Source organism: Homarus americanus, unplaced genomic scaffold, assembly GCF_018991925.1.
Source record: "Homarus americanus isolate GMGI-L3 unplaced genomic scaffold, GMGI_Hamer_2.0 scaffold46197, whole genome shotgun sequence".
In the NCBI taxonomy this organism is placed as follows: Eukaryota; Metazoa; Arthropoda; class Malacostraca; order Decapoda; family Nephropidae; genus Homarus; species Homarus americanus.
The window spans coordinates 3,788,587-3,799,434 of NW_024723050.1; the positions used below are offsets into that span (position 1 = coordinate 3,788,587).

Here is a 10,848-nt window from a genome sequence, read left to right on the forward strand (position 1 = left end):
TTTTTAGAATAATATATATAATTTATTTTCTAATATGAATAAATATGAATTAGAGAATGATTCTTTTATGAGGGACTATTAACGTGTGTGTCCTGGAGGTGATCACTGAGAGCACATGGCGGGAAACGTGAAGCTCTAGTGTTGAGTCTATCATGAACAACTATGTGAACCAGTAAATTATTCGAGGTTTCTTAGTAAAAAACGGTATGTGAAGGTTTGATTGGTACTCTTTGGGCAGAATATCTTAACTCATTAGTGATTTGGTAGTTATTGACGACTGACCCTCCGGCGGTTATTTATAATAAACGATTATAAAAACGCAGCAATTTCACTGTGTTTTATAGAAGGCACTGTAGTACTGTGTGTAATTTTTTTAATAACAAGACCATATGAAAATAGGAGTAGCAACAGGCCAATTGACCTGTGCATGGCAGCTCCTGTCTTTCCAGAGGTCCGACTAATTACCCAAATGTAGCCGCAATGAAGTCAAATAATGGTCCTACATGAATAAATGGGACTGCCAATCACTTCTCGACTGGTATTTGGTGTCACGAAGTCACAAAAAATTGGTAAACTTAATTTAATCTGAGTTGTGTTAGGTTAGGTTAGGTACATGCACTCGATCTATTAACTCAGATTAAATTAAGTTTACCAATTTTTTGTGACTTCGTGACACCAAATACCAGTCGAGAAGTGATTGGCAGTCCGATTTATTCATGTAGGACCATTATTTGACTTCACTGCGGCTACATTTGGGTAATTAGTCGGACCCCCTGTTGAGAGTTACTACCACACTCTATCATCCATAAACTTATCTAGCCTCCTTTTAAAACTTTCCAGCATTCCAGTATTTACTACAAAGTTGCTAAGTTTGTTCCACTCATCCACCACCCTATTTGTGAACCAGTTCCTTCCTATCTCCCCAAGGCCGGATTAAGCTTAATATGGGCCTGAGGCACAGATCAACTTGGGGCCCCCTACCCTCAAGGTGTATATATATAGCAAGAACAAAATAAACCAAAATTTATCAATGATTTCATCAATATTAAGCTTCTGCAAAATAACACATTCAGCGTTCATAAGAGACAGAAAATTGAGACGTTGCTAGGACATCATTGAACGAAGTTCATATTTATATGCTTCAACTTCGAGAATGTTTGGATTTGGGGGGCCCCTTAGAGTCGGGGGGCCTGAGGCCAGTGCCTCAAGTGCCTCATGGTTAATCCAGCACTGTATCTCCTTCCTAAACCTAAACTTATCCAACTTAAATCCATTGCTACAAGTCCTATCCTGCTCTGATATTATAAGAACTTTATCTATATCTCCTTTATTGATTCCTTTCACCCACCTAAATACTTTTATCACATCTTCCCGCACTCTTCCTCTTTCTAGGGAATGCAAGTTTAGTTTCTTTAACCTATCTTGATATGGAAGGTTTCTAAGTCCCGGAATCATTGTCGTCATTCTTCGCTGCACCGACTCTAGTGAATTGATATCCATTCTATAATAAGGGCACCAGAACTGAACCGCATAATCGAGGTGCGGCCTGACTAGTGCAAGATATAGTAGCAATAAGACCTCTGCACTCTTATTACTTACACTTCTAGATATAAAATCTAATACTCTGTTTGCCTTATTTTGAACATTAACGCAATGTTTTCTAGGCCGCAGGTCCGGGCTTACAAGTACCCCTAAATCTCTTTCACAAGTCGACTTCTCTAGGTTGATGTTGTTAAGGCTGTATACATTGACAGTATTTGTTCTTCCAACATTAAGTATGCTGCACTTGCTGGTGTTGAATTTCATTTGTCATTTTTCTGACCATTCCTGCAGTTTATTTAAATCCTCCTGTAGTGCATTTGCATCCTACCCTGAATTAATCTGCCGCCCTATTTTGGTGTCATCCGCAAACTTGCTTATGTCACTGCTGATCCCAGTATCTAGATCGTTTATGTAGATTATGAACAAGAGTGGGCCCAGTACTGACCCCTGGGGAACCCCACTGGTTACACAGCCCCACTCAGATTTAACACCATCTACGCTGACCCTCTGTGTTCTATCGGTGAGCCATGATTTTATCCAATTTAAAACTTTCCCCTCGATACCATGAGCCTTAACTTTTCTCAGAAGCCTCTGATGCGGTACTCTGTCAAACGGTTTGCTAAAGTCTAAGTAAATAACATCGTATTTTTGTCATTATCTACTACCTCAAAGACTTTCCTAAAAAAGTCAGCAGATTTGTTAGAGAAGATTTTCCCTTTGTTGAGAGTCATAGATTAATTTGTTTTTCTCTAAATGCGATTGGATGCTATTTGCTTTAATTGATTCAAGAAATTTCCCCACGACTGACGTCAAACTAATCGGCCGATAATTTGACGCTGATGCTCTGTCTCCCTTTTTGAATATGGGTACTACATATACAGTACCTGTTTCCACAAGTCTGGCACTACTCCCGTGTCTAATGATTTTGTAAATAAATTTACGAGGGGTCTGCTAATCTGTTCCTTACACTCTTTCAAAACTCGAGGGAAAATTTCATCAGACCCTGGGGATTTTGTCTTCTTTAATTTATTTATCCTCTTAAGAACATCCTCTTTTCTGATAGTGATATTCTTTAATTTCTCTTCTTCATTTCCCCTAAATATCAGTTCCACCTCTGGAATTTCCTCGTGAATTTCTTCTGTGAAAACTGATAAGAAGTAGCTGTTTAATGCTTTGTTTATTTCCTCACCGTCATCGATCACTTCTCTCTCTGATTTTAAAGGCCCAACTTTGTCCTTGACCTTTGTCCTATATACCTGGAAAAATCCCTTGGGACTCACCTTGGATTCTCTTGCTATCCTGATTTCGTAGTACCTCTTTGCCTTCCTTATATTTTTCTTAACATTCCTAGATAGTTCATTATACCTATTTCTGAGCTGCTCCTCCCCTCCCTTTAATTTCTTATATATTCCTTTCTTTATTCCTATGTCATGTTCAAGTTTTCTGGTCGTCCACCTTGGCTCGTTCTTATTTTACCTAATTTTTCTGTATGGTATATTTTGTTCTTGTAGTATACCAGTGAATATACCAGGTATTATTGTCATGATCAATTGTTGTGTCACCAGTGACCTCACCCGTTCCTACTGGGGACTGACCTGACTGTTCCCAGGCGACCTCACCTAGGTACCTTCTTAACCCCTGATAATTAATCCGCCAATCGAAAGTTTGGGTCTCTGACCATATTGTCATTGTTTTTCGTTTCCCAATTTAGGGTGAAACTGATTTCTCTGTGATCACTGTTCCCTAGTTCTTCCCCTACTGTGATATCTCTGATAATATTTTCTTTATTTGTTAATACTAGGTCTAATATATTGTCACCTCTAGTAGGTTCTGTAATTAGTTGTTTCAAAAAATTTTCCTGTACTGCATCTAGGAAGTCTTCAGATTCATAGTCACCTACAATGTTGTCCCAGTCAATACTTCTGAAGTTGAAATCCCCCATAATGCATAGGTTGTTGTATTTTGCTGCCCTACTCATTTCCTGCTATATGGGCTGAGCTGCTTCTATCCCATTAATTAGTTTTCTCTTCCTTCCGTAATTTCTACCCATACAGACTCGGTTCCTATTTCACCCTTTATTGAATTATTAATACATTTTAATGTATCCCTGACGAAGAGTGCTACCCCTCCCCCCTTCCTACCTTCCCTGTCCTTGTGAAAAAGGTTGTACCCTTTATGTGGTACTCCGATAAAAAGTTTTTGCTCGCCAGATTCATCCAAGTTTCGGTGATTGCTATGACATCTACTTACTCAGTACATACAACCGCTTTCAGCAATTCTATTTTATTTTTAACACTCCTACTGTTTTTTATAGTATACATTTAAACCTACCCTTCCCTGGTCCTGTTTTACCCCTTGTCCTGAGTAACCAATTTTACTTCCCAGGACCTGCTTGTTTTTTGACTTCCACTTACCCCGACCTCTCTCTACTGGCGAAATCCCTCCTTTGGAGTGACAATTTCACGCTCCAGGGATGCAGACAACGTCTTTACCCCCACACGAGGCAAGTGTACTCCGTCACGACTGTACAGGTAGTCGTTGCCATAGAATGGTTGCCAGTTATCAATGAATGCCCAACCATTGTTTGCACAATGCTTTTCCAGTCGTCAATTTATAGCAATTGCCCTGGACAGCCATTCACGACCAACTCCCCTTCTAGGCAAGACACCACATACTATCGGGATCCCTCCCCTATCTCTAACCTTCCCCAGCGCCTCCCTATACCTCTTGAAAAGTTCCTCAAATCTTTCCTATGTCGTTACCTCCCACACTAAGACACACTACTGGTTTGATACCCTCCCCTGACAAAACCCTATCTATCCTCTCAGCTACATGCCCTGTCCCAGCCCCAGGAAAACACACCCTAGTCCTACGTTTCCTATCTCCTGCACAAAAAGTCCTATCTAAAAACTTCACCAGGCTGTCCCCAACTACCACGACCTTACTACTGGGCAGGGTTTGAATGTAAAGGCCTGGGACTTAGGGATAGAAATCCCTTACCAGACTAATCAGGATCTTAAAAAAGGAAAGTCAAGGACCATGGTTTTCTGAGGAATAACAGACAACCGTTTGAGATTGACATCTCTTTACTATAATAATGTTACACAAAACTCTGACACCACTCAACAAACATCAAATAACAATTACGGGAGTCAAACAATTAATGCAGTCAACAGTTAATGGAGTCAAACAATTAAGGGAAGCAAACAATTAATGGGAGTCAGCAATTAATGGAATCAGACAATTAATGAAATCAAACAATTTATGGAATCAACAATTAATGGGAGTCAACAACTGATAGAATCAAACAATGAATGGGAATCAGCAATTAAAGGAATCAAACAACAAAAGAATCAAACAATGAACAGATATTTCCTCCGGCAGCGGCCCTGGGAAAGGTTCTGGAACGCAATGATCCACTCTCAGGGGGAGGGTCCTCACGCGAGCGACAGCGGCCGATGTCTTGATATCAGAAGAACACCGGGGCACAGACGGAGGAGATGAACTGACGGTCGTGGTATGGGGTACAGAGGATTGACAGTCGATAAGGTGAAGGTCTGGGGACACAGCCCACGAGTCCCGAGCCTTTGATGAGATCACAGCCAGAATTTGACGAACAGCGGGGGAGGTAGTGACTGTACTGACAGCCGAGTAGGATCTGAGCCGGTGACACTGGTAGCAGCGCCGTTCACACCTCCGTCCAACCCCCCAAGTGGGGATCGCGCCAGCAAACGAGCGAGTAAGCAGCGGTAACGAGCAGAAAGATTGTTTCCGCCCTTACATTGAACTGCCCTTTTCTCTCCTGGCACCACATCGTCCTGCCTCTTCTCTTCCTCACCAGCTTCCTCCAACACTTGGTAGGGGTTACTATACTCCACACCCTGGTCAGCTTTCCTGAGTCTGACCCTAGTCCCATTGGAAACAACCACTCTCCACGCCTGCTCCTCCTTCGCACTACCTGAAGGAGGTCAGTCCTGAGGGCTTCGTTCTCCCCCTTTAGAGCGTCTATCTCTCTCCTCAACTGCTCCAGCTGACTTAACAGAGTGGCCAGGGGGTCGTCTTTCCTCACACTCCGCCCCTCTTCCCCCACAACACAACGATCCATGGCGGCCATTTCCTCTGGTCACTAACACGAGCACTTAGGGGCACGTCCTTCTCCAAGCTAACCTAACTTAACCCAACCTAATAAAACCATAAGTGCCACAATTTCACTGTGTTTTATAGAGGACACTGTAGTAGTTTGTACATTTTTTTTTTAATAACCCAACCTAACTTAACCTAAACCTAACTTAACCTTAAACTAACTTAACCTCACCTAACCTTATCTTACCTTAACAAAACCTAGCATAACTTAACAAGTGCCACATTACCATCAAGAAGACAGAGCAGTGCACACTTTAAATGCCTTATTATCTACCAAACGAAGCATTTGCATGATAAATTATTATCATAGAACTCACTGATGAAAATAGATTGAGAAAATAAACACCAAAACAAATAACTCGTCGGTGGGTCAGTCATCAATATTAGCCGCCAAAAGATATTTCGTGTTTTTTGAATGCTTGATTTAGGACTTTCTTTCCAATCCTGACTACTTTTTTCTATTTTCCTGACAATGCATTAGGTTAGATTTAATTCTTTATGTTTGATTATTCTTCGTTAAGTTTAATTTCTAAGTATAGGTAATGCCGAAATTCTTCATTTTCACATTTGGCCATTTTGAGTTCTGTAATAGACATAGAAGACTCAATTTAGAGTAGTCGTGTATTTACATGTTGAAGTAAAGCAATATTATACTTCATTAATTATGTACCATAAGTTTGTGTGAACATCATATTATTACTCACAACTTCAAGTTATTATCCACTTTTTGTGTTCCAAATCAAAGTTTTGACCTAAATAATTAATGGTCAATGTTTGTGTTATTTCAGATACTGTAATTCAGTCATTCCTGTTTGCCACAACACTAGCAAAATATCAGCTGTTCTCCATGAATTAGAAACAGTTCATAAAGAACAAATCCTCAACAATCGCAAGTATCTTTGTGTAATCATCGAATCCCTCATCTTTACAGCTCAACAAAACATTGCACTTAGAGGACATGATGAAAAAAGATAAAAAATTGGAGAAATTTCAGACACGAATAGAGATAACTTTTTAGAATTATTACAAATCAGGTGCAAGGACCTCCTTTGGCTCCAAGGAAAATTGCAGTCATCTTCAGGTGCATTATCAATGGACATCACCAGATATCCATACTGAATTATTAGAGATCGTGTCAAATTTCGTTGTAGAGCTTATCATCTCAGATGTGCCGTCGAGTGGGAAGCTTGGAATAATTTTGGACGAGATCTCGGACACCAGTCTGAACCGAACATTTCATCACCAAGTCATTAAACCACAACATCTTGAAGCTGTAGTGGATACTCTCCCCTTCAACTGCCACTGCCGTTAGCCGATCCCGCGACGAAGTTTCTCTGACAAGCCTAGCTGTCTAGACTCTCATCAAGTTTCTCTGATAAGCCTAGCCATCTAGAATCGTGGGGGGGGGGGGTCGACACTGGCGACGCTTACTCCCGGTGGACGTGTATATAAGCTCCCAGCCTCGCCGTGAAGTCCATTCTACCTAGAGCCCTGCAACACACAACACCTCCTCTAAGGAAGCTCCTGCACAACAACTCCTCTACCACGCAGCAACTTCCCAGCACCAGACTGTTTTGTATATAATATATTTATATAAGAAAACTGCCATTAAGAGTTTCCCGTCTCCAACCCATCCTCAGTGCGAGACATCATAACGTTAACACTACAAATAGTGACCCCGTAGTGACGCACTCACACAGGATGGAGGAGAAACGGATCACTCTCCCAGTCTTCAATCACAACATTGAAGACTGCAGCTCAACAGCTACAGACAAACAGAAGTACGTTGCCCTGGTCTGTTCCCTGCTGCCCACAGAAGTCGCCACACAAGTAGCAGAAGTCATCACCAACCCTCCAACTGACGACAAATTCGCAGCTCTACGAGATGCTCTCGAGAGGCGATACCAGCGGCCTGACACCAATATCCTGCAAGACCTATCCGACTTGTCCCTCGGCAACTCAACACCTGGACGTCTCTGGGACGAGATGCAGAGACTGAACTCTTGCCACAGAGACAGGCTTCCTGACAGTATCCTGCACGAGCTTCACACTCAGAAGCTCCCTGTAGAAGTTCGTGTCATCCTCTCGGCATTGGACTTCTCTACTACCTCGGCAACCTATGCAGCCACGGCAGACAGAGTATTCCGTCAATGCCAAACTGTGGACCATGCTGCCGCGAACAACTCAGCGGTCTCACCGTCACTTTCTTCCAATGTTGTCGATCAGATCAACGCTCCCTGGACAAGTAACACTACACAAGACACGAGGGACCTGCTACAGTCTCTGCACCGCAGGATGGACACCATCGAGCAGCTCTACTCCATCAATCCTGCTGCTGATCCTGCCCCTGCCCCACGCACTGTGTCCTACCGACACCGACATCCCCTTCCTGCCTTAAACGCCGCCGCCAGCCCCCAGCACAGTGTACCTTCCTTCTGTTGGTACCATCAACGTTTTGGTGCTAACGCTAGACACTGTGAGGCTCCCTGCAACTACACAAGGAAACAACATCGACGGGATTGATAGACGCCACAACCTCCGTCACTTCAGGCATTTCACTGCTGCATATCACCGACCGCATCTCAGGCAGGAAGTTCCTCGTTGACACAGGGACATCAGTCAGCATCATCCCTCCCTCGCCGCAAGACACATCAAAGCAACCCTCTTACGACTTGTTCGCTGCCAACGGGACCCCCATCGCTTCCTACGGCACATACATCCTCGCCTTAGACCTTGGTCTTCCTAAGACTCTGCGCTGGTCCTTCGTGGTGGCAGATGTCTCTCAACCCATCCTTGGGTTCGACTTCCTCACCTTCCACTTCCACAAACTCGTTGTCAACCCAAGCAACCTCTGCCTCATCCATGAGCCTACAGCACACACGATCCGGGGTACACGTGCCGCAGTCACCGACACTATCAAGCAGCACACCACACGCCTTACTTCTGACCTTGACCACTTCGCTCCTGCTGCCCGTCACGACCTACTGCAAACACTACGACAGGCAGTTTCTGCATTCAAGGCTACTGCCCCACGCCAGCCTTCCTATCGCCCTGAACACATTCATCCCGCACCTCCTTTGCCTGTCTGCCCACAATTGCCACTTGCAGCACCACCTCGCCCACAATATTTCTGCGTACCCTCTTTCCATCCTCAGGTACCTACTGCTCCTGATACGGACCCTGCTCCTGATGAGGATCCTGCATCTGGACCTATGGACCCAGACACCCCACCCGGCGCCACTGAGGACCTTGCACCTGCTGCCTGTTCAACCTTCTCTTTTCCACAACCCTCCTCCCTCTGCTTCTCCCACAGATCTCATGTCCCTAGACGGAGTCGTCACCCGTAGCGGCCGAGTAGTCCACACCCCCGCCCGTTATGTCTCACATGTTGGATACAACCCTGCCGACAACAGGTGTCCTGCAGCGCTCGGAGAGGAGGGGAAGTATTGTAGTGGATACTCTCCCCTACAACTGCCACTGCCGTTAGTCGCTGATCAGCCGATCCCGCGACGAAGTTTCTCTGACAAGCCTAGCCGTCTGACTCGCGGGGGGGGGGGTCGACATCGGCAACGCTTACTTCCGGTGGACGTGTATATAAGCTCCCAGCCTCGCCATGATGTCCATTCTACCTAGAGCCCTGCAACACACAACACCTCCTCTAAAGAAGCTCCTGCACAACAACTCCTCTACCACGCAGCAACTTCCCAGCATCAGACTGTTTTGCATAGAATATATTTATATAAGAAAACTGCCATTAAGAGTTTCCCTTCTCCAACCCATCCTGAGTGCGAGACATCATAACTTTAACACTACAAAGCCTTCTTGTTATCTTTTCACGACATACAGTAAAAAGTGAACTCAGAAACAGCTGAAAAATGCCTCCTAACAACCAAAACAAATGTATTCCCTCCAGTTGTAAGATTATCCACGATTGTATATTGGCTTGAGGAATATGTAAACTGTGTGTGAGTATATGAGAGAGAGGATGTTGAATCGGCTCTTGAGATGCTTTTGTCAGACACCTCGACTGTGACTGGTATAGACTGAGGATTCTTAGAATAAAAACAGCTTTTTTTTTTTTTACATATTTAACTAAAAACAAATAAGGAAAATTTACTACATAACTGATAAGTGTAAAAGTAAACACTAGCAGAAACAGGTTACAACTCTGTTACATTTATATCATCATTTAATGTTCTATACTGTACTTGGGGGTATAATTAGTGGTTAAGCAACATTACATACAATATTCTTGTTTACAACTCATGTTACAGTATACCTCATATGTGACATGTGTGCATATCACTTAATTAGTTTTCAATACAAGTTACATTAGTCATAATTCATATGCGACATGTTTGCATTATCTTTTAATAAATATCCTAAGTTACAACTTTGTCATATGTCCTATGCTACACCTGTGTCATATTTCATATCTAACATGTGTTTGTCATCATTTGATTAATTTTCTATACCAGCGTGGGCTGGTAGACCATTCCATAGGTCTACCACCCTCTCTCTTATGTGAAAAAGTATGTCTACATTGATAACTTGGCATGCTTGTAGTTAAGTCCCCTCGTTTTGGTGGAGCATGACATTACAAAGAAGTGGTTCGGGTTTATGTTTTCAATCCCTTTCAAGATTTTTTAAAGTTTCAAAGAGATCTGCCGTATTGTGCCTTATCTGAAGGGTTATTAGTCCCAAGGCCCTCAGTCTACTAGGATAATCGAGATGACATAGTTCTGGAATCTTATTCACTCTGTGTTGCACCTTTTTAGGGATGCTAGGTCATTCTGGAGGTGGAGGTAGGGTATCCATGCCTGTATACAGTGATCCAGACTGGGGCATACTTGAGATCTGTACAGTTGAAAGATTTTCTTATCTTTGTATTCGAAGGTACACTTTATAATTCCCAAATTTCAGTTTGCTTTTCTCACTGATGCTCCCATTTGTTGTGCTGTCTTCATTGAATGATCCATCATAATACCTAGATCTTTCTCTTAATTGATGATATCCAGGAAATTGTTATTAACAAAATACAAAAATTGTGATAAGAGTTGTTGTATCCTATATGTTGGGTCTTGCATTTTCTAATGCAATTGTCAGTCTTGTGACTATTTGAACAACTTATGCATGTCTTTCTTCACTGTTGCACCATCATTT

General features: G+C 42.9%; 1 protein-coding gene across 1 annotated transcript; it reads left to right on the plus strand.

Annotated features, from left to right (window-relative positions):
- Positions 1 to 92: 92 nt before the first annotated feature.
- On the plus strand, positions 93 to 9,144 carry LOC121863285. The gene is made up of 2 exons (XM_042361865.1): positions 93 to 204; positions 6,474 to 9,144. The coding sequence occupies exon 2, from the start codon at positions 7,387 to 7,389 to the stop codon at positions 8,206 to 8,208; it is 822 nt and encodes a 273-aa protein (XP_042217799.1). The 5' UTR covers positions 93 to 204; positions 6,474 to 7,386; the 3' UTR covers positions 8,209 to 9,144.
- Positions 9,145 to 10,848: the final 1,704 nt, after the last annotated feature.

What these genes read in the sequence shown, in the direction of transcription:
- LOC121863285 (XM_042361865.1), top strand. Translation starts at nt 7,387, where the DNA reads ATGGAGGAGAAACGGATCACTCTCCCAGTCTTCAATCACAACATTGAA.